This window comes from Choloepus didactylus, chromosome 8 (genome assembly GCF_015220235.1).
Source record: "Choloepus didactylus isolate mChoDid1 chromosome 8, mChoDid1.pri, whole genome shotgun sequence".
NCBI classification, from domain to species: Eukaryota; Metazoa; Chordata; class Mammalia; order Pilosa; family Megalonychidae; genus Choloepus; species Choloepus didactylus.
In genome coordinates this window covers 144,907,812-144,932,984 of record NC_051314.1, presented here as the reverse complement: position 1 = coordinate 144,932,984, position 25,173 = coordinate 144,907,812, and the positions used below count along the sequence as shown (strand labels likewise).

General features: G+C 39.2%; 1 protein-coding gene and 1 pseudogene across 3 annotated transcripts in view; one reads left to right on the top strand and one right to left on the bottom strand.

Annotated features, from left to right (window-relative positions):
- Positions 1 to 25,173, top strand: part of NMT2 (N-myristoyltransferase 2) — an 88,718-nt gene that overhangs the window by 55,294 nt on the left and 8,251 nt on the right. For 2 of the 3 annotated variants that reach the window (XM_037846643.1, XM_037846642.1), the window contains exons 9-10: positions 48 to 221; positions 14,432 to 14,602. In XM_037846643.1, the coding sequence (XP_037702571.1) occupies positions 48 to 221; positions 14,432 to 14,602 (345 nt within the window). The remainder of the gene's footprint in view (positions 1 to 47; positions 222 to 14,431; positions 14,603 to 25,173) is intronic. The other variant, XM_037846644.1, reaches the window with a different exon arrangement.
- Positions 6,084 to 6,446, bottom strand: LOC119541620 (annotated as a pseudogene).

Genomic DNA, 25,173 nt, shown 5'->3' with positions numbered 1-25,173 from the left:
GAGGACTGGAAGGAGTGTTTTCCCTTCCGTCTTCTCTGTGACTACAGCAGACAGTGGAGATGAACTGGGGAGTACACAGTCCCTCCATGACGTCAAGCAGGGAGGGGAAACGTGGACCAGATCAGATGGAGAGAAAAGCCACAGGTGAGATGACACAGGAGGGGATGAAGGAGCAGCCCCTCAGCCCGAGGTGGCAGGAATGCAGGTGGACGTGCCGAGGGGTGAGTACTGAGGCAGAGAAACAGGAAAATGGTCACGTTCACTAATTAACTTTCTTTGAAAGCCAGAAACTATCTGTTCCCAAGGCGAGACACAGAGAGGCCAGAGGGACCCAGTCTCACAGAGGACAGCGGCAGCGAGAGAAGGGGGCCCAGCTCGTAGCTGGGATGGCAGGCCCCACTTGAGGAGCTGTTAACCCCGGGTTCCTCCTTGTCTGTTGTAAACACTTTGCTACATGCAAATTGAAATAAAAACTTCAAGCTGCCACTATGATTTGCTGGGGGCTAATGCTACTCTACTTCGGTCCCCCAATTTCAGTTTATAGAACCTAAAGCTGTCACTTGTGTATAAGGAAAGTGCCTGCTTATGCAGAGGTTGCCTGAATTGGAATGAAGAACCAGGGGTTTTAGTGCCTGTCATTGGTTATCCAGGATGGTTAGAGCTTGATGAGCTGTGAGTACTTTTAACTTGACTTTGTCCATCAGCCTTAAATCTTTGTGCAAGAACAAGTTCCCTCGTAGCTTTGGCATCTCTGTTCCAGAGCAGGCCTGTTGCAGCCAGGTTTACGTGACTGCCTTGTTTTCCCTAAGGATTTGAAGTTTATAAAGTGCTTTTGTATGCATTATCCAACTTGTCCTCACAACAACCAGTGGAAGTTGGTGACCCTTATTTATCAACATTTGACAGATGAAAACAGGTTTGGGAAGGTCAGCTTGCAGCCAAGGGCCTGTCACTAGTGGTGGAGCATGTGGGATGCAGGCCTGGGGTTCCATGTCCCAGTGGCTGGGCTGTGTGGCACTTAGAGCCCAGGATAAGGCAGGAGGGACAGGGATCGAAGGCCCTAGCTGCTGTCAGTGCCATGCCCAAGTCTCCCTTTCCCTCTGCAAGTCGTGGGGAAGGAAAGGAAAATGAAGTGCAAATCATCAGAAAGAGTGAGGTAGAAGAGATGGGTTCCGGTTTGCTAATCCAGCCGTTATGCAAAACACCAGAAATGGATTGGCTTTTATAAAGGGGATTTATTACTTTACAAATGTACAGTTCTAAGGCCCTAAAAGTGTCCAGACTAAGACATCAACAAGAGGGTACCTTCACTGGAGAAAAGCTGATGGCACCTGGAACACCTCTGTCAGCTGGGAAGGCACATGGCTGGCATCTGCTGGTCCTTTGCTCCTGGGTTGTGTTTCAGCTCCTCTCTCTCAGTTCCTGTGCATCCTTGCTTTTTTCTCCCATGGTGTTTCTCTCTAAGCACCTGGGGGTCCTCTCTTAGCTTTTCTGGGGCAAACTCTGGGCTTCATCTCTTAGCTTAGTATCTCCAAACATCCTTCTGTCTGCATCTCCAAGTGTCTCCAAGCATCAGCATCTGTGTGGGCTCTTGAGCTCTCTTAAGTGAACTCCAGTGAACCAATCAAGACCCACCCTAAATAGGCAGGGTCCACACCTCCAAGGAAATAATTTAATCAGAAGTCTCACCCACAGTTAGGTGGAAACACTCAATCAGAAGTTTCCACCCTAATCAAAAGACTAATAAGGCTGCCCCCACAAGATTGCATTAAAGAACATGGCTTTTATGGGGGACTTAATAGATTCAAACCAGCACAAGATGAAAGTACAAATATTGGAGAATTGGAAGGTGCTGCAGGAGCCCTCTGGTGCCGCTCCCTGAGCTGGAACTGGGTGCTGATGGAGCATAAAAGGAAGAACATTACTGAATATAGGGTTTGCTCTTGGGATCAGTCTCAGTTTCTTGATTTATCATTACTATTTTGGCTTTCTGGGTGGCTTTGCATCTTCCTCATGGACTTCTTCCTGTAGGAGTTGACATTTATTGCGGCCAGCATTGCGCTAGATGTTTAACATCCCTGATCTCGTTTATTTTTTGTAGCGGGTGTAGGAGGCCAGGTTCTTGCCTGTTGTTTCCCCTGTTTCACAGAAGAGGACATGGAAACTCGAGAATAGTTTGCCCAGAGTCTGCCTGTCAGTGGCAGAGCTGTCACGAAGCCCATCCCATCAGCTACTGTTATATAAACACTAAGGATTTTCCAAGAGTGGCACATTTCTATACTTCTAAATTTTAGTTTACTTTCTTAACTTAGTGCTGAGTATTTCCAAACAAAGTTGGATTTTTTTTTCAATGATCTTAAAGATGAAGTAATTTAAAGTGGGTAAAAAGCAAGAGTCAGGGTTTTAATCTACCAAGATTTTAACACTGTGTTGAAAGACAGATACACTTGCTAAGACACCTAAGATGTTTTATATTTAATGGAATCAAATGATTTTTTTCTTTTTTAGTGTTTAGTGTTCTGCTTTTTTATCAAATAAATAACCAGTCATTGTTTACATCTCTACTCTGGAATCTTGGCTGTAAAACATCCCAAGCCTCATCATTTGGCAAACAGCACTACTTCTGGTTTTTAATAGTGCTCTGAATTTTATTTCCTTATGAATTTATAAGCAGATTTTACTCAGATTTCAATATATATAGACTCCCACGGGTAGTGGATATTAGTTGGGTCATGGGAAAGCTATCTGATTTAGATATAGAGTTTACTTAGAAACTTAAGGTTTTCTCAGTAACTGGAAACATTTCTTTGCTTTTCACTGAACTCTCTGAAAACAACACCGCTTCACTCCATTGGATTATACTAAAGTTTACCATTTTCATCCAGCCTTTACATTCTTCCCACTTCTTCCTGAGGACAGCAGCTACAATTTGAGGGTTTATTTAACATTTTAGAATTTTTTTCATTCTTCTGTAGAATTTTTGGATAGTACGTGACTTCGTGGTGTTAGAAATAAGTTAGTTTAGGCCTCGGAACACTTAGGCCACCGTCAGTCAGGAAAAGCCAACATTCTTCCCATATTTCCTAGGCCCCTATTTTTTTTTTTTTATAGCTGATAGACAGACTGATGTTTTCTTCTGCTTTAATGTTTCTGTAAAGACTTAGTTGGAAGACTTAGAATTGCCAAGCTTTTGGTTCTTTCCCTCTGCATCTTCTGTCACGCATACTGTTTCACTGAGTCTTCCTTGTCCAAATTTTTGTCCATTTTTCTGTCTTTCTCTAAATACGTCACTGATTAACACTTGGTAATAATCCCTTGGTGCCAGGGAGGCTCATGCCTGGAAGTCATGTCCCATGTAGGGGGGAAGGTAGTAAGTTTATTTGCAGAGCTTGGCTTAGAGGGAGGCCACAAAACCTCCTGTGATTTTCAGCAGGTGACTCTTAGGCATTAATTGTACATTAATTATAATTAGGCTTAGTTTGGTTATTACAGAAATAAGGTTCCAAAAGACCAACATGACAACAAGGACGCATTTATATCCCATGGAGGTATGTAGCTATACAAAGTTCAAGATGTCCCAAAGGTCAGTCGAGATCCCTGACCTTGTCCCACCTTTACTTTCTTACCAGGGTTATGTAAATTGACAGGTAGAAAGTAACTTACATACTTGCCTTGCTTCTTAAGTAGTTTCTTTTTCTGAAGTTGAAGCTTTCCCCTGCAGCTGACCGCATGCACTTTCAGAGATGCATCATAGTAAAACAGTGTGACAGACAAGTAAATTTGACGGTTTCTGTGACATGTAACATTTTCCTAAGAATGAAAAATACTACATTCCCATATACCCCCCTATTGTTGGCATTTAGCATTGATGCAGTACCTTTGATCCAACTGATGCAGGAATATTAAAATATTTCTGTTGACTGTAGACCATATTTTGCTTTAGGTGTATTTTTCCCATACGCCATCCTATTATTAGCACCTTTTAGTAGCATCATACTTTTGTTCTAGTTCACGTAAGACTATTAAGCACATCCATCATCCACAACAGGGTTCCCTGTGTTACACAGTCCCATGTTTCATCCTCTAACTTGCCTTCTGGTAACATAATACAACCCCAAACTTCCCCTTTCAACCACACTCGCACACAATTCAGCATTGTAAATTACCCTCATTACAATGTGCTACGATCACCTCTGTCCATTTCCAGACATTTACAATCAACCTTATTAAAAGTTCTGCACAAATTAAGCATCAGCTGCCTGTTCTCTACCATCATTCTATCTCCCAGTAATCTATTTCCTAGATATTAACTCCATGTGTTTGTTCATTATCAGTGAGATCATAAAATATTTGCCCTATTCTGTCTGGCTGATTTCACTCAATATAATGTGCTCAAGGTTCATCCATGTTGTTGCATGCATCAGGGAAACATTTCTTCTTGCACCTGAATAATACTCCATTGTGTGCATATACCACATTTTGTTTATCCATTCATCGATTGATGTACACTTGGGTTGCTTCCATCTTTTGGCAATTGTGAATAATGCCATTAGGACATCCATGTATAAATGTCTGTCTGAGTCCCTGCTTTCAGTTCTTCTGGATATATACCTGGTAGTGGGATAGCCGGATCATGTGGCAGTTCTATAGTTAGCTTCCTAAGAAACTGCGAAACTGTGTTCCACAGTTGCTGTTCCATTCTACCTTTCCCCCCAGCAGTGAATGAGTGTTCCTATTTCTCCACTTTCTCTCCAGCACTTGTAGTTTCCTCTTTGTTTAATGGTGGCTATCCTAATACATGTGAAATGATATCTCACTGTGGGTTTGATTTGCATTTCCCTAATAGCTAGTGATGTTGAGCATCTTCATTTCCAGTTTAGCCATTCCCTCTTTGGACAAGTGTCTATTCAAGTCTACTGCCCACTTTTTAATTGGGTTGTTGGCTTTTTATTGTTGAGTTGTAGAATTTCTTTATGTATTCTGGATATTAAACCCTTATCAGATATGTGGTTTCAAAGTATTTTCTCCCATTGAGTAGGCTGCCTTTTCACCTTCTTGACAAAGTCTCTTGAAGAATAAGAGTATTCAATTTCGAGGAAGTTCCATTTATCTATTTTTTTTTGGCGGGGGGGGGGAGAATTTTACCATTTTAATTCCCTTTTGAATACAAGTCACTTTTTGCAAGCTAGGAAACAGAATCACACTAAGCCAGTCTAGTCCTCTAGTGATCTAGACTCAGTCTTTCAGTCGTCAGCAGAATGCCATCATAATACAAGGTGCTAACAGTGGGGTTGTAAAACTCGAAGTAACCACTTATCTACATTTTTTCATTAGGAAACAACCCAAAATCCAGTCCTTTAAGGCATGATATAAAGAATATCGTGATCTACCAAAGGACAGAATGACTCAAAATGGCCAGGTTCCCTGGCTGCTCTACCCGTGAACCATCTCAAAACTGGCCAAGGACTGGTGGCAAGAGAAAATGTTTACATTTTGAAAACCTACTCTGAGGTTTTAAAATGTCCTGGTTGCTGTCAATAAGAAATTACCTAAATATGCTACAGATGCACCCACATTAATATTTGATTTTACCAAGGTCTTTCCTGGAATATAAAGTTAGAGATAAGTTTAGGAGATAAGATACTTAGATATTTTCAAAATAAATTAGTAATAAGAAATTATACATACTGCATTTTTCCATTTGTCACAAGAACAGTTTGACGATGAGGACTATTTAAAAGAAACACTCAATCCTAAAAAGGGTGGTAGTGGCAACACTTTCTGCTACAGAATCGCTTCCCACTTCCCTATGCAACTAGCATTATTATTCTTCCATGATGCAATTCAAGTGGAAAAACTCATCAGGAGCTTTTGCCAGGGCCAGGAGATGAAAAATAAAGCATGGCCTAGTTAGCTAATTGTAAGCCCAGTTAACATATTTGGGATAGACCTATAAAATCTGGCCAGGGTTTTGTTAAACATCTGCACACTGCAGAATTCCCTAGCCCTTACCTGTAGTTTCTGCTCTGTCTTAAAGCTGGGCTTAGTGCCATCTGTGTCTTTTCTCCAGGCTGAGGTGGGTGCTAGGCATCAAAGTCTGGAATGTCATTGTAGGAGTAACCCAGCAGCCTTTGGATGCATAGTAGGTGATGCACAGGTGGTAAAAACCCAGCAGGAACACCAGGATGCTAATGATCAGGATGGAACGGCCTAGTCTCCCCACACCACCCCCCTTTGCTGATGTAGCCCACCAGCAGGAGGGAGCCCATGATAAAGAGAAGGGCACCAATCAAAAACAGCACAGTGGCAAGTGCAATGGCCTTACAAGGAATCTTAGGAGGGCTTTTCTTAAACTGAATGTCAGTGTAGCTGTCATCTGTGCTAGAGAGCCCTGAGTATTTTACTTTACTGGGGATTCCAGTAACCAGGTTGGTAGGAGATGGCATCCTAACAAGCTGACATGGCTACAGTCGGAGCGCTGCACCCAGGCCACTGGCACGGAGAGCTCGCTCATGGCAGCCAAGGTTTCCGAGGCTGCGTGGCATGCCCCACCTAACTGCGTTCTCCATTCATCTATTTTTTTCTTTTGCTGCCTGTGCTTTGGGTGTAAAGTCTAAGAAACCACTGCCTACCACAGGGTCCTGAAGATGCTTCCCTACATTTTCTTCTAGGAGTTTTGTGGTCCAGGCTCTTGAGATAGGGGTCCTCTTTCATTCTTTTGGACATGGATATTCAGTTCTCCCAGCATTATTTGTTGAAGAGGCTGCTCTGTCCCAGTTGAGTGGACTTGGCAGCCTTGTCAAAAGTCAGTTGTCCATAGATGTGAGGATCTACTTCTGAACTTTCAATTCAATCCCATTGATCAATATGTTTTTCTTTACGCCAGTACCATGCTGTTTTGACCACTGTAGCTTTGTAATAAGCTTTAAGGTAAGAAGTGTGAGTGTAACTTGATTGTTCTTTTGCAAGATGTTGTTGCCTGTTCGGGGCCCCTTACCCTACTGTTCTAGTTTGCTAATGCTGCTGGAATGCAAGACACCAGAGATGGGTTGGCTTTTATAAAAGGGGGTTTATTTGGTTACAGAGTTACAGTCTTAAGGCCATAAAGTGTCCAAGGTAACACATCAGCAATTGGGTACCTTCACTGGAGGATGGCCAATGGTGTCCAGAAAACCTCTGTTATCTAGAAAGGCATGTGGCTGGCATCTGCTCCAGAGGTCTGGTTTCAAAATGGCTTTCTCTCAGGACATTCCTCTCTAGTCTACAGTTCCTCAAAAATGTCACTCTCAGTTGCTCTTGGGGTATTTGTCCTCTCTTAGCTTCTCTGGAGCGAGAGTCTGCTTTCAAAGGCCATCTTCAAACTCTCTCATCTGCAGCTATTCTCTCAGTTTCTGTGCATTCTTCTAAGTGACCCTTTTGGCTGTAGCAAGCTCACTCCTGTCTGAGCTTATATAGGGCTCCAGTGAACTAATCAAGGCCCATGTTGAATGTGTGGGGCCACACCTCCATGGAAATTATCCAATCAGTTATCACCCACAGTTGGGTGGCGCACATTTCCATGGAATCAACCTAATCCAAATGTTTCGACTTAATCCTCACTAATATGTGTGCCCCACAAGATTGTATCAAAGAATATGGCTTTTTCTGTGGGACATAATACATTCAAACCAGCACACCTACCAAATAAATTCCATAATTGGCTTTTACATTTCTACAAAGTAGGCTGCTTTGGAATTTTGATTGGGATTGTGTTGATTCTGTAAATCAATTTGGGTAGAATTGACATCTAACACTACCTAATCTTCTTATCCATGAACCCAGAATGTCCTTCTATTTATTTAGTCTTCTTTGATTTCTTTTGGCAGTGTTTTGTAGTTTTCTGAGTGCAGGTTCTTTACATCTTTCTTTAAATTTATCCCTAGATGTTTGATTGTTTTAGTTGCAATTCTAATTGGAATTGTGTTCTTGGTTTTCTCTTCAGATTGCTCATTACTAGTCTATAGAAATGCCACTGATTTTTGCATGTTGATCCTGTATTGTGCCACTTTGTCATAGATTTTTCAGGACTTTTAAATATAGGATCATGTCATCAGCAAATGGCAAATGTTTTACTTCTTCCTTTCCAATTTGGATGCCTTTTAATTCATCCAAGTAACTACTCTAGCTAGAACGTCTAGCACAATGTTAAATAACAGTGGTGAGAATGTACATCCTTGTCTTGTTCCAGATCTTAGAGGGAAAGCTTTCAGTCTTCCACCATTGTGTATGATGATAACTGTGGGCTTTTCATATATACCATTTATCATGTTGAGAAAGTTTCCTTCTATTCCTACCTTTCATAGTGATTTTAGCAAGAAAGGATGCTGGATTTTGTAAAATGCCTTTTCTTGGTAAATTGAGGTGATCATGTTTGTTTTCCCCCCTTCAATTTGTTGATGTGGTGTATTACAGTAATTGATTTTCTTGTGTTGAACCACCCTTGCATACCTAGGATAAAACCCACTTGATCATGGTGTATAATTCTTTTAGTGTGACGGTGGATTCAATTTGTAAGTATTTGGTCAAGTATTTTTGCATCTATATTCATTCGAGTTATTGATCTGTACTTTTCTTTTCTTGCAGTATCTTTGTCTGGCTTGGTAGTAGGGTGATATTTGATTCATAGAATGAGTTACATAGTGTTTTCTCCTCTTCAAAATTTTGGAAGAGTTTGAGCAGGTTTGGAATTAATTCTTCTTGAAATGCTTGGTACAATTCACCTATGAAGTCATCTGGTGCTGGGATTTTCTTTGTTGGGAGGTTTTTAATGACTAACTCAATCTCTTTACTTCTAATTGGTTTGTTGCAGTCTTCTATTTCTTGGAGAGTCAGTGTAGGTTGTTCATGTGTTTCTAGGAATTTGTCCATTTCATGTAAGTTGTTTAATTTGTTGGAACACAGTTGTTCATAGTATCCACTTATCATCTTTTTTGTGTCTGTCTTGTCAGTAGTAGACTACCCCGTCTCATTTCTGACACTATTTATTTGCATTTTCTCTCTTTATTAAATTTTTAGAGAACCAACTTTGATTTCGTTAATTGTCTCTATTGTTTTTTATTCTCAATTTAGTTAATTTCTGCTTTCATCTTTGTTATTTCTTTCCCTCACCTCACTTTGGGATTAGTTTGCTGATCTTTTTCTAGTTCCTCCTGGTGTGTAGTTAGTTCTTTAATTTTAGCCCTTTCTTCTTCTTTAATATAGCATTTAGGGTTATAGATTTCCATCTCAGCCTTGCCTTCACTGCATCCCATAAGTTTTAATATGTTTGTTCTCATTTTCATTTTTCTCAAGATATTTATTGATTTCTCTTGCAATTTCTTTGACCCACTAATTGTTTAAGACTGTGTTGTTTAACCTCCATAGATTTCTGAATTTTCCAGTTCTCCTCCCTTTTTTGATTTCCAGCTTCATTCCTTTGTGATCAGAGAAAGAGCTTTGCATAATTTCAAACTGTTTTAAATTTAAGGAGTCTTGTTTTGTGACCCAGTGTATGGTCTATCCTGGAGAATGATCCACGAGCCCATGAACACTTGAGAAGAATGTGTATCCTGCTGTTTTGGGGCACAAGGTTCTGTAAATGTCGTTAGGTCTAGCTCATTTATCATGTTATTCTTTGGTTATTGATCCTCTGTCTAAATGTTCTATCTATTGATGAGAATAGTATATTGAAGTGCAGCTATTATTGTAAGGATGTCTATTTCTCCCTTTGGTTTTGCCAGTTGTTTGCATCATGTATTTTGGGGCAACCTGGTTAGGTGTATAAATATTATGACTGTTTTTCCTTCTTGGTGAAATGCCCCTTTTTTAATATATAATGTCTTTTGTCTTGTAACAGTTTTGCATGTAAGACCTATTTTGTCTGATATTAATATAGCTACCCAAGCTCTTTTCTGTTTATTGTTTGTGAGGAATATCTTTTTCTAGACATTCACTTTCAACCCATTTGTGTCCTTGGGACTGAGGTGACAATTTTCTAGACAGCATGTGAGTGGATTATATGTTTTTATCCATTCTACCAATCTGTGTCTTTTGACTGGGAAGTTTAATCCATTAACAGTCATCATTTTTACTGCAAAGGCGGTACTTAGTTCAACCATTTTATCCTTTGGTTTTTATATGTCATAACCTATTTTTTTCTCTCTTTTAGTTACCTTTTTTGATAATCATTTCTACACTCTCCTCCAAGCCTCTCTCTCTTCCCTTTTCCTTTCAGCCTGCAGTGCTCCCTTTAGTTTTTCTTGTGGGGCAGGTCTCTTGTTAACGAACTGTCTCAGTTTCTGTTTGTGAATATTTTAAACTCTCCCTCATTTTTTAAATTAAATTTCATTTACTCAAGTTCTATTTAAGAGACAGTAGAATAACCAAAAATGTCTTAACATTTTAGATATAGTAGTAACATTTTTTTAAATTATTCTAACAAGAAAGTCTTTAATGATTTTCATTCTTCTTGGCCTATGTATCAAAACAAAGATAAATGTAAATCCTTAAAAGGTTATGACTCTGTTTCCCTCCATTAAATATAACTGCAAGTAGTTTCCAAATGAAGGTCTGTAATTGGAGTGAATGAAAATAGAAGCAGTAAATGAATAAGGAGCTGAGTTAAAATATCATAAAATAAGACATGGCTTAAAACTGGTATTTATCATCAATAGTTCTGAAATAATCTAAATGTCTTTAGCTTCTTTTTAATAGTTGGCTAAATTTTCTAAGGTTTGGGGGGCATATTCTTGTCTATATTTAAAAAGGATACTCTAATAATGCTACTTAGAAAATGATTGTTGCTATAAAAAATCTGATTATTGGTTAAATGGGGCCTCAATGGTATTCCTGTTTTCATTTCCTTTAATTTTCCATATATTTTTGTTCTAAGGTGTTTTTTTTTTCTTTTTTTAGAGTAGTTGTGGGTTTGCAGAACAATCATCCATAAAATACAGGATTCCCATGTATCACCATATTAATAACACCTTGCATGGGTATGGAACATTTGTTACAACTGATGATAGCACATTTTAAAAATTATGCTATTAACTATAGTCCATAGTTTAACTTAGGGTTCCCTGTTTGTGTAATGTAGCTCCATGGATTAAAAAAAAAATTTTTATGATTGTATATATACATGCATATATATATATACACATAATCTAATATTTTCCCTTTTACTCACATTCAGATATATATTTCAGTGCTGTTAATTATGTCCACAATGTTGTGCTACCACCACCACTAACCATTACCAAAACATTTCCATCCTTCCAAATAGGAACTCTTGTTTTAAGGGCTTATTGGCAAAATTGAAAGCCTATAAGAGTATTAATTGTTCACGATATCGTTACAGCTCTGCCACCAAGTGTTGCAAAGCCATAAATAAACTCTTTAAACGGAAATGGGCACCCTGCTGCCAAATATGATTTTCATCTGCATGGCTTTAAATGGGTTTATTTGTCATTTGGATCAAAATTAGCTTCCACCCAGCAATTGGGGTCAACCAAGTTGACCTACCGAAAATCAATACTGCAGGAAACAAGCTCTTACCCTTTCTTCTTTTGTAAACTAGTGACATGTCCTGTAATTGGCAAGAGGACTAAGCAAATGACCTTGGCTTCTGGAAGCTGGCCCACACTCTTGGGCCACGCTCACAATGTTTACTCAGGCAGCTCCAGGAGGAAAGAGGCTGGGATCAAAGACTTAGCATGGGGAAGAGGCGTCTGCCCCGCCTCAGGGCTGGGGGCTGTCAGTGCCATCTCTGCTGCCTTTCAGAGTCAACTAGTCCCCGACAGTATAGGAGTGACCAAGTCCAAGCACATTTCTCAATTGGGGGGCAGGGGGTTCTCCAACCCTCCTTATGGCTCAAGAGGTTTCTGGAGTGTATCCCCTCCCCTTCTTTCTGTTGCATTGCTGATAGCAGTGGCTCAGTGGAGGAATTGCCTCTTCAGACCAGTTCCAAGATGGCGACCGAACATTGTGTCATTCAGCAGAGCCCTCTCCCCCTCCCTCATTTTTGAAGGGCTGGTTTGCCAGACAAAGAATTCTTTGCTGGCAGATTTTCTTTATCAGTACCTTAAATATATTGTACCACTGTCTTCCCACCTCCATGGTTTCTGATGAGAAATCGGCAACTTAATCTTATTGCAGTTCCCTTGTATGTGACAAATTGCTTTTCTCTTGCTGCTTTCGGGAATCTTTCTTTATCTTTTGCATTTGACATTTTGATTAGTAAGTGTCTTGGAGTAGATCTGTTAGGATTTATTCTATTTGGAGTTATTGAACTTCCTGGATGTGTATATTCAAGTGTTTCTTAAGAGTTGGGAAGTTTTTGTCCATTATTTCCTCAAATATTCTTTCTGACCCTTTACCCTTTTCTTCTCCTTCTGGGACACCCATGACACATATGTTAGCATGCCTTGTGCTGTTAGTCAATTCCATGAGACTCTGCTCAATTTTTTTCCATTTTTTCTCTATCAGTTCATCTGTCTGTAAGATTTCAGTTGTCCTATCTTCTAGTTCTCTGATTCTTTCTTCTGCCTGTTCAGATCTGCTGTTAATCTCTTCTATTGTGCCTTTCCTTTCCACAAATTCTGTTATGTTTGCTTTTATACTTTCAAATTCTTCTTTATGCTCACCCAATTTCTTCCGAACATCCTTTATTTCTTTAGCCTTATTTTTCTTCATCTCCTTGAATTGATTTAGATTTGTTTGAACATCTTTGATTAGTTATTTCAAGTTCTGTGTCTCCACTGAAGTTTAAATTTGTTCCTTTGACTGGGCTATATCTCCCTGTTTCTTAGTATGGCTAGTAATTTTCGTGCTAATGTCTAGGCATCAGATTATCTTGATGAGTTTACTTTAATGGTCAGTTTCTCTTTTGCCCATGGTTTTATTGTTGGTTGGCTTTGTGTTAAGTCTCTTCTTTGACACTTGGTTCATCTTATTCAAGACTTTTAGAATTTCCCGTGTTTAATTGATCAGATTTTTTCAGCTCTTCATCTGATTCTTGCCCTGGATATGTGGTGTAATTTTTAATGTTGCACTATTTATGCAATTGTTTCACCCCCAGGAGAAAGCTTTGTTTCCTCTGGTCCTTCTCCAGGAATCTTGATCTGTTCTGTTTGTTTTCATTTTGCCTGTATAGTTTTTCTTATACTCCTTTTGTTGCCTCTAGCTGCTTTTGCCTGGAGGGCAGTTTCTGGGAGGAGGGTCAGCCCAGAGAGGACTTTCCCAAGTCAGCATTTCCCAGCCAAAGCAGGGCCCAGGAGCCATGAAAGGGCACAGACCAGTTCCAAAAAGCCCTGTAGAGAGGGTCAGGAAAGACACCAAAAAAGCATTTTTGACAGCTCCCCAGTGCTGCACTTCCCAGTTGTGCCCAGCAGGTGGCACCCTTCAGCACACTGTTCCCTGCAGCCCTATGGAGTCCCTGTGTCCTTAAACCTCTACCACCTCCACCCCTGTCGGGCAGGGTTGAAGCAGTGACTGCAGCAGTCCCTGTCTGGGACAGGCTAAAACAGCCACTCAGAGCCGGGACCCAGTGATCTAAACTCATCTGTCAAAAGCTATGATCAGTGCTCAGCCATTCCCCCACCACCACCCTTGTTATTGGGGAAGACAGCTTCCATGTCCCTCTCTGTCCACTGCAGCCAGCCAGGAATTGGTCCCCAAAGCAGCTCACTTCGAGAGTGGGAGGTGGGTGCTGGTGGCCGCTGTGGAGCGAGCTGCTCACAGTTCTTCACTGCTGTTTCTCAGCCTCTTCATCCCGCTCTTCCCTGGATGCTGTTCAGGGCTCCCCTGGCTTCTAGAGCCCAGAGCAGTTGTTCCCGACAGTTCCTGCCTGTCCACTAGCTGTTAGGCAGGAGGAGTGAGTCCTGGAGCTCCCTACTCTGCCATCTTCCCCAGAAGTTCTCCACTTTGTTATCAGTTTTTGTGTCCAAGACAACAAAATATCTATTCCTCGTCATGGGATATTGTATGTAACAAGTTTCTGAACTGTGTCTACAAAATGTTAGACTTGGCAGTTTTAAAGTTGCCACAATTGTTATGCTCCTTCACAACAATCATTGTTAAAATTCTTGATACTGATATATAGATCAACTTGTAGGGTCTCCTTTGATTTTGTTTGGGTCATGGGTAACAGTGACCAAAGACCTGCCCTCAGAGAGAAGAATGGTACAACACTTGGTGTTGTGTATGTTCTAACCCAGTGCATCTCAGACTTTCATGTGCATAGCCATCACCTGGCATCTTGTTAAACCACAGGTCTAGAGCAGGGCCTGAGTTTCTGTATTTCTAACAAGTCCCCAGGCAGTTGGGAGGCTGGTCTGCCAACCACACTGAGTAGCAAAGTAGTTTTACTGTTTTAATACTTACATTTCTGCATTTGTTTTGTTTTCATTCTAACAAGGTTACAAAGACTTCAGGTTTGAGACCAATGGAACCAAAAGATATCAAAGCAGTTCGAGAATTAATCAACAGTTACCTGAAGCAGTTCCATCTGGCCCCGGTGATGGATGAAGCGGAAGTGGCCCACTGGTTCCTCCCTCAGGAGCACATTATCGACACCTTTGTAGTGGAGGTAAAGAGGAGGTGGTAAGACAGCCCAGTGCAGTGCAAGAAGGCTGCACAGTGCAGACGGGTCCCTAGGAGGGTCACAGGGTGACCGTCTCTGTCCTCTTCCCCATGACTTAACTACTATAACTGATTTCTGCTCACCCTGATAGAGCCTGATTTCCTTCTTACTGTTTCCATTCTTTGATAAAGAGCACGTTTTTACTACTTAATAATTCTCTGTTGTTACTGCTGTTTTCCTCATTTTTGAAAAAGGATAATTTGAATGATCTTATGAGAGGTGGGTTAATCCGAAAGCTTAATATCCTTTGATTTTACAAAGCTGGTTGAACTGAATTGCCTTTGGTTGAGAGGGCATAATTCAACCATTTAATGCAACCTTTGTTCAAGGGAAGGAGAAAAATAAATAATCTCGTTTTTCTGGTTATTGAATAGTGAGATGAAGTTAACATAGTGATTTTTTTAAACCCTTTTTTTAAAAAGAAAAGCTTGGAATTTGTTGCTCAAATGATGTCTCATTTGGAAGCTCTTTTTGTTGACATGGGCATGAGCTGAAGCTGGGATTTAATCTGGTAAGCACCTGGAGGAGAAGAAAGAGCCCGGGGAGGCCAGGAGGAAGCTGCTAGAATCTTCCATTCACCAGTTGGTGGTACACACTGGGCCGAAAGGGTACCGCAACACTGTCATTGTCTGTGTGGGACCAACGCCCGGGGCAGGAGGGGTCAGAGAACCGTCCTGAAGAACTACTGAGCCACCCCTGTTCCTGAGTTTTTATTTCTAAAATCTTGCTACACTGGGCATCTTTGTAGATACATCTTCGTGCGCTTGTGCAAGTTCCCCGGTTAGCTGTTCTCAAAATTTTTTATTTCAGGGCTCCTTTACTCTCTTAAGAATTATTGAGAACCCTGAAGAGCTTTTATTCTTGTGAATTATGTCTATAGAAGTTTACCATAATCAAAATTAAAACATTTAAAAAATTTACTTAATTTAATAACAATGTAACATTAATAAATCCATTACTTTACATAAATAACATGGTTCATGAAAAGAAACCAGTTTCCAAAACATTAAAATTAGTGAAAAGAATGTTGTTGTTTTACGTTTTGCAAATATCTTTAATGCCTTAATAGTCATAAAGCTTAATGAAGACAGATGCATTCTCATATCTCTTACTGTATTCAGTTTTGATATATTGTTTTGGTTAAAGTTTATGAAGAAAATCTGGCCTTTCATAAATATGAAAAAGGAGTATTTTAATAGCCTTTTCTTTTATCTGACATCTTATCAATGAACTCTTTGTACCCTGTTACATTAAAATCCATTGGTCTTTCCCTTTGAATGAATCTTTTACTCGTGCATGATTTTGTAACATGAATTGCTCATTTGGAAATATCAGTTCACTATGTTGTGCAGATCTTCCAAATATTGACATTTCATTATATAATGTTTAAAAAAAATCATGTTCATTAATATTACTATCAGTCCTATCAGAAAAGTATGTAATATAGCTCATGGTGGAGAATACAGAGTTTTCAAAACTTTAAGCTGAACCTGACAAGTCAAATTTTATCATTGCCCACAAATCATGTCAGTGGTTTACCTGGAAGTGACAGGCCCACATCATTCTCTTTAACCTTCATATCTTATTCATATTTTTGAGAAAATGTGCCAAAATACCCAAGTCTGAATGACCATGGTTGTCATTTGTTCTTTGAAGTAAAAACGGTGTTGCATGAAGAAAGTGGCTAATTCAGCTCAAAGCTTAGTCACACAAACACTTCTACCTGAGACAGCCTCTGTGTTCCAGTACACAGCTGAAGAGCTTTCTGTGTACTTTCCCCTTCGTTACACAGAATTCTAAAACAGTGTGCATTGTCTGACTGCTGTTTTCTCGTCCAGCATGAAAGGAGCTTGCAAGTTTTCTCTCCCATCCTAACAAGAAAAAAGCTGAACAAACTGAAAAATAACAACTCTTCTTAGATCCACCAGAGAACTGAGGTCACAGGGCAACCCACTACCTCAAAAACAGGAGGGAAACAGATAAAGATGACCTCAGACTGCTGAAGAAGATGCCCATAAACGGATTCTCTCTGCTGGAACCAGTACCAGTGGGAATGCTTGAACTGCAGTTGACAAATTGTTGGAGGCTGAGTGTGGACTAGCTTGAGAAGAGGGAGAGGAGAAAAGTCACTCCCAGAGCAGTCTGTTCTCTTTAACAAAGTTCTGCCCTCCAACAAAACCAGTTCACCAGAGCCTGCGTGGCTTGGGTTTTAGCAGAGCTAACAGACTGGGGGAAAGGGAAGGACACAATCCCTGTAGCCTTCCTGTCTCACCTGCAAGGCAGCTGAGCAACATTTGTAGAGGTCACAGCCCAGGGGCACAGGTCACTAAAGGACTGAGACCAAATCACAGGATCACACAGCACTTCCCTCTCCTGACACCTCACCACGGCATCAGCAGGTTCCTGTATAACAGCAGGAGAAATTACAACGGAAAGAACAACAAGGATCAGACACGTGGGGGACAAAAACAAGGATGCCAGAGGGAACAGTAGCCTCTGACACCTCCAGCCACATCAAACAGTAAACAACCCAACTCCTAGCCAGGTAAACATAAGGCCTCACACCACAGGCCTGCTTGCCTCGGCTCCTTTTGTCTGGAACATCAGGTCCAGCTTTCAATAAAACCTTACAAGAAGTACTAAGAGGCAAAAAACCACAGTCTAAAGAGCGAGAGAAAGCATCAAACCAGACTCAAATGTGGCAGAGATGTTGAAATCACCAGGCCAGGAATTTAAAGTAACTACAATCAATATGCAATATAATACAACACATTAGTAAATCAGAAGGGAAAAATCAAATGATCATCTCAATAGATGCTGAAAAAGCATTCAACAAAATCAGTATCCTTTTTTGATAAACACTTCAAAAGCTAGGAATTGAAGGAAACTCCCTCAATATGATAAAAGGCATATATGAAAATCCCAAAGCCACCAAAGTACTCAGTGGCAAGAGACTGAAAGGCCCACTGTCACCACTATTATCAATCTTGTGCTAGAAAGTTCTAGCCAAATGATTTGGTAACACAAAGAAATAAAAAACATCTAAATTGGAAAGGAAGAAGCAAAACTCTCATTATTTGCAGATGATATGATCTTATACTTGGAAAACCCTGAGAAATTGATGACACACCTGCTTGAGCTAATAAACAAATTCAGCAAAATGGTGGGATATAAGATTAATGAACATAAATCAGTAATGTTCCTATACAGTAGAAATGACAGAACTGAAGAGACACTCAAGAAAAAGATTCATTCTCAATAACAACTAAAAAAAATCAAGTACCTAGGAATAAACTTAATCAAGGTTGTAAAAGACCTCTGCACAGAAAATTACATAACTCTACTAAAATAAATTATAGGGGATCTAAAGAGATGGAGAGAGAGTTCCTGTTCATGTATAGGAAGGCTAAATGTCATTAAGATGTCAATTCTACCCAAACTGAACTACAGATTCAATGCAATTCCCATCAAAATTCCAATAATCTACTTTTCAGACTTGGAAAAGCTAGTCATCAAATTTATTTGGAAGGGAAAGATGCCTCAAATTGCTAAAAACATTCTGTTCCAGTTTGCTAATGCTTCCAGAATGCAAAACACCAGAAATGGAATGGCTTTTATGAAGGGGGTTTATTTGGTTATACAGTTGCAGTCTTAAGGCCATAAAGTGTCCAAGGTAATGCATCAACAATCGGGTATCTTCACTGCAGGATGGCCAATGACATACGGAAAACCTCTGTTAGCTAGGAAGGCACGTGGCTGGCGTCTGCTCCAAGTTCTGGTTTCAAAATGGCTTTCTCCCAGAATGTTCCTGTCTAGGCTGCAGCTCCTCCTCAAAAATGTCACTCTTAGTTGCTCTTGGGGCGTTTGTCCTCTCTTAGCTTCTCCAGAGCAAAAGTCTGCTTTCAAAGGCCATCTCCAAAATGTCTCTGTAAACTGCAGTTCCTGTCTCAGCTCCTGTGCATTCTTCAAAGTGTCCCTCTTGGCTGTAGCAAGCTCGCTCCTTCTGTCTGAACTTATATAGTACTCCAGTAAACTAATCAAGGTCCACGCTGAATGGGTGGGGCCACACCTCCAGGGAAATTATCCAATGAAAGATCTCACCCACAGTTGAGTGATCACATCTCCATGGAGACATCCAATCAAAAGTCTCCAACCCAATCAACACCAATACATTTCCTGCCCACACAAGACTGCATCAAAGATAATGATGTTTTCGGGGACATAATACATCCAAACCAGTACACATTCTAAAAAAGAAAAATGAAGTGGGAGGACTTACACTACCTTTGAAGCCTGCTATAAAGCCACAGTAGTCAAAACAGCATGGTACTGGCACAAAGATAGATATATTGATCAATGGAATTGAGTTGAGAATTCAGAAACAGACCCCCCAGGTCTATGATTGACTGATTTTTGATAAGTCCCCAAAATTCACTGAATTAGGACATAGCCTCTTCAACAAATAGGGCTGGGAGACCTGGATATCTATATCCAGAAGAATGAAAGAGGACCCCTACCTCACACCCTACACAAAAATTAACTCAACATGAATCAAAGATCTCAAAATAAGAGAGAGTACCATACAATTCCTAAAAGATAATGTAGGGAAACATCTTCAAGACCTAGTATTAGGAGGTCATTTCTTAGACCTTACACCTAAAGCACAAGCAACGAAAGGAAAAATAGATAAATGGGAACTCCTCAGAAATAAAAGCTTCTGTACGTCAAAGGAATTTGTCAAAAAGGGAAAGAGGCAGCTAACTCAATGGGAGAAAATTTCTGGAAACCATGTATCCGATAAAAGACTGATATCTTGCATATATAAAGAAATCCTACATCTCAATGACAATAGTACAAACAACCCAATCATAAAATGGGCAAAAGTTATGAAAAGACATTTCTCTGAAGAGGAAATACAAATGGCTTAAAAAAAAAAAAAACATGAAAAATGTTCATCTTCACTAGTTATTAGGGAGATGCAAATCAAGACCACAATGAGATATCATCTCACACCAATTAGAATGGCTACCATTAAACAAATAGGAAACTACAAATGCTGGATAGGATGTGGAGAAATTGGAACTCTACTCATTGTTGGTGGGATTGTATAATGGTTTGGCCACTCTGGAAGACAGTTTGGTGGTTCCTCAGAAAACTGGATATTGAGTTACCCTTCGATCCAGCAACTGCACTTCTCGGTATATACCTGGAAGATCTGAAAGCAGTGACATGAACAGATAATTTGCACACCAGTGTTCATAGCAGCATTCTTCACAATTGCCAAGAGATGGAAACAACCAAAAAGTCCTCCATCACAAGAGTGGATAAATAAAATGTGGTATATACACACAATGGAATACTACACAGCAGTAAGAAGGAACGATGTCGTGAAACATATGACAACATGGAAGGGTCTTGAAGACATAATGTTGAGTGAATTAGCCAGGCACAAAAGGAAAGATATTGTCTGTTACCACTAATGTGAACTCTATGAAAAATGTAAAATAAGTGTCTTATATTGTAGAATATAGGGAATCTAGAGATAGGCAGCAGCTAGTGAAGGGGAGACGATAATCTAATAAGAGCAGACAAGATATGGAGGGTGATCTTAACGTTATGGGAATGCTCAGGTGTGACTAATGGTTTGTTAATTTTCTTTTGGTATGGTAGGAGCATATTGGAAGAAATGAAGTTATTTCAGGATATTTGTTTCTCCCAATTGCTTTGCTTTGTTTTGTTTGGAAACCTTTTTTTATTTGATAAAATTTTTAAAAAATATGCCAAGTGTTCTAATTGAGAAGTGGATAACAGGCCAAATCAGATGGCTAATGTAAACAGAGATTTTAGAAATCAAAAACACAGTGACAAAAATGAATAATGCCTTTAATAAACTTCGATAAACTGGACACAATAGAGGAAAGAAACAGTGAGCTTGAAGATACGTCAACAAAAATTTCCAGTACTGAAATGCAAAGAGAAAAAAAATGAAAATAAAATCCTTGGGACAATTACAAAAGGTATAAAAAGATGAGTACTTAAGGGTTGAAATTTCATAAAATCGATGTATCTTAATGCTTTATAAAGGATATGCTTGGGTGAAACTAACATTTCTTTTAACTGGACAGTGGGTGTTGCAGAAAACAATGACCACGAGGGCTCTTTTATGCCACTGCCTTATTCTGAGCTGAGGTGTCAGCAGCTTTACCCACCAATGGTGCAGATATCGACATGGTGAACAAAGCTGATAAACTGACATCACAGACTCCCTGAAAGGATCTCAGGTACCCACAAGGGTTTGCAGATCTCTCTTTGAAAACTGTTGCTCTAGGGTATATTCCAGAAAGAGGAGCTGCTGGAGTCAAAGGGTTGGATACGTTTTTAACATTACCAGAGATTGCCAATATCTTATTGTGATGGTTAAGTTCCTGTGTCAACTTGGCCAGGTGATGGTACCCAGGTGTCTGGTCAAGCAAGCACTGGCCTAACCGTTACTGTAAGGACATTTGTGACTACTTAATAAACCAGAAGGGTGGTTTATTAAATCATCAGTCAATTGGCTGCAGCTGTGACTGATTACATCAACAAAGGGCATGTCTTCCACAATGAGAAAATGCAATCAGCTGGACTTTTAAACAAGACAAATAGAGGACCTTCACTTCTTCTTCAACTAACCAGTGAAGCTTTCCTGAGGAGTTCATCGAAGTTGCCAGTTTGTTTCCTGAGGAGTTCATCGAACACGTTCGTTGAAGTTGCCAGTTCACTGCCTGAGGAGTTCATCGAACATCGTCATTGGAGTTGCCAGTCTGCTGCCTGCCCTACAGAATTTGGACTCTTGCAAACCCACAGTTGTGTGAGACACTTCTATAAATCTTATATTTATAAATATATTTATAGATATCTCTTGTTGAGTCCGTTTCCCTAGAGAACCCTAACTAATACACTTACCAAAATAGCTCATTAGTAGAGTATTAAGTTCCAATTTTCTCACATCCTCACCAACACTTGGTATTATCAGACTTTAAATTTAGGCCAATCTCATGGGCATGAAATGGTATCTTGTTTCTAATTGACTCTTCCTCATAATTAATGAATTTGAGCATCTTCTCATAAATCTGTCAGCCATTTTTGTTTCCTCCTATGAGTTCACTGTTAATATATTTTGTCTGCTTTCCTTTTTGGCTGTAATCTTCTTAATGATGTGTAAAAGTTTTTTCTATATTCTGAATACTAATATTTTGTCAGTTATATGTATTGTAAATATCTTATCCTAGTCTATTATCATGTACATTTTTCATCTTAATATAATCAGACATACAGTCTGCTCCCTTATGGTTTTTGCTTTTCATATTTAGGTCTAATATCCTAGAATTTATTTTTGTACATGGTGTGCAGTAGAATCTAGTATTTTTTTCTGTATGTAAATAGTTGCCTTACCACTGTTACTGACTAGTTCGTCCTTTTCCTGCATATTTGTGGTGCCTTCTTTCATCCTATAGCAAGGTCTCTATATACGAACAGGTTTACTTCTGAAATTGTTCCGTTTCCTTGTTCTATATGTCTATCTGTCCCTTCACAATATTGCATTTTTTCCTTTGAAACTAGAGCAGTCTCCCTTATTCTTTTTCTTCTTTAAAAAGTTTATATAAGAATTAACTGATAAGAACAGATACTCTGTATTTTCTGCATGAGTTTTCTATAAACCGACAATGGTTCTTAAAAAAAATAAGAAAAACAAAAAATTAACTCAAAATGGATCATGGATTTAAATGAAAAACATACAATTAGAAGTTTCAGAGAAAAAACATAGGAGAAAACCTTCCGGGTCTAGGACTAGGCAAAAAGTTCTTAGATTCAACATCAAAATAATGACCAATGAGAGGAGAAATTGACAAACTAGACTTCATCAAAATGAAAAACTCTTGTTCTGTCAAAGACCCAGTTAGGATGAAAAGACAAGCTTCAGACAGGGAAAATATATTTGCAAACCACCAATCTGGCAAAGGACTGGTATCCAGAATATAAAAAGAACTCTCAAAACTCAACAGTAAAAAAAAAACAAGCAATACAATTAGGAAATGGGTAAAGATATGAATTAATATGGCATGAAAGATGATATACAGATGGCAAGTAAGCCCACAAAAAGATGTTCAACACCATTGGCCATCAGGGAAATGCAAATTAAAGCCATCATGAGCATCACAACACACAATTATACAAATGGCTAAAATAAAAAAAATAACCAAATGTTGGTGAGGACCAAATGCTGTGGAGAGAAATGATCAGTCATGTTTCTGGTAGGAATGTAAGGTGGTACGGTCACTCTGGAAAACAGTTTGGTAGTTTCCTGTAAAACTGTACACAAAATGACTATCTGACCCAGAAATTGCACTCAGGCATTTATCCCAGAGAGATGAAAACTTAGATCACACAAAACCATGTACACGAATGTTCATAGCAGTGTTCTTCATCATAGCCCCAAACTGGAAACTGCCCAGATGTCCTTCAGTGGGAGAATGGTTAAACCAACCATGGTATATAAATACCATATCCCCAAGCATTTAGATACAAGTAACTATATTTCATTTCTATTTTTCTTTTTTAATCCTTCCTTATAGGTCATATTTCTTTTTATTTTATTATTGCAGTGGATAAGCCCTACAGTACAAAATAAATAGAAAACAATTGGGCATTGTTGTTTTGATCCTGATTTCAAAAGTATTGGTACATACTCTTATCTGGCTAATCCAGTACTTTCTATTCCTAGTTTGGTAATGGTTTTTGTTTTATTTTTTCAAATCATGAATTGATGTTAAATTTTACATCAGATATAGTTGATATAACATAAAATGCACAGATTTTAAGTGTATAGTTTCATGAGTTTTGATAAATGATTACATCTGTGTAATCACAACCCCTTAATATGAAACTTTTCCATTTCCCCAGAAAGTTTCCTTATGTCCTTTTTGCTATTGTGTCCCCCAGAAAAAGCCATATTCTTTGATACAATCTTGTGAGGGCAGATGTGTTAGTGTTGATTAGGTGGGGACTATTGGTTCAATGTTTCCATGGAGATGTGACTGAATCAACTGTGGGAGAGCCTTTCATTAGATTATTTCCATGGAGGTGTTCCCCACCCATTCAGGGTGGTTCTTTGTTGATTCGCTGGAGTACTTTAAAAAGAGCCACACAGGCCCAGACACAGAGCAGCTGCAGCTAAGAAAGGACAAAACACCCCAAGAGCAACACTTTGGAGAATGCCATTTTGAAACACAGCCTGGGAGCAAGCAGATGCCAGCCATGTGCCTTCCCAGCTAATAGAGGTTTTCCGGATGCCAATAGCCTTTCTCCAGTGAAGGTACCCTATTGTTGATGCCTTACCTTGGACACTTTATGGCCTTAAGACTGTAACTTTGTAACCAAATAAACCCACTTTATAAAAGCCAATCCATTTCTGGTGTTTTGCAAAAGGGCAGCATTAGCAAACCACAACAGCATCCATCTTCCACTTCCAACTCCAGGCAACAAGTGTTTTCATTTCTATCACCATGGATTAGCTTTTGCCTGTTGTAGGTCTTCCTATAAATGAAATTGTATAGTATGTACACTTTTTATGTCTGGCTTCTTTCCCTCAACATAGTATCTGTGAGATTTATCTATATTGTTTCTTGTATCAATAGTATGTTCATTTTTAGTGCTAGTGGTATTCTATTGTATGCGTAAACCACAATTTGTTACCCATTCTCCTGCAGATTTTTTTAAGTTTTTTTTTTTAAACTTTTTGCCATTCTAGTGGTATCTCATTATACAGGCATGCCTTGTTTTATTGTGCTTCACAGATAATTTTTATAAATTGAAGGTTTGTGGCAACCCTGCATCAAGCAAGTCTATTGGTGACATTTTTCCAACAGCATGTGCCCACTTTGTGCCTCTGTATCACATTTTAATTAAGATATATACATTTTTTCAGGCATAATGCTCTTGTATACTTAATAGACTACAGTGTAGTGTAGCCATAACTTTCATTGTGCATTGGGATTCCAAAAAATTCCTGTGACACACTTTATTGCATAATTCACTTTATTGTAGTCTGGAACAAAGACCACAATATCTCCAAGATGTACCTATAGTTGTAATTTTCATTTTCCTGATGACTGAAGGTAATTAATATTATTTCATGTGCTTATTGGCCATTCATGTATCTTCTTTTGTCAAGTGTCACTTCAAGTCTTTTTATTGAATTGTCTGAGTTATGCGTTATTTGTATATTCTGGATATAAGACCTTTGTCATCTATATCTTTCTTTGTATTTATCTACACATATATAATGAATATTTCTCTCAGTCTGTGGCTTGCCTTTTAATTTTCTTAGTCATGTATTTTGATAAGAAGACATTTTAATTTTGAGGAAGTCCAATTTTTCAAGTTTTTTATGGTTAGTGCTTCCCATGTCTTGTCTAAAGAAATCTTCCCTACCCTAAAGTCATGAAGATTTTCTCCTATACTGTCTTTGAGAAGCT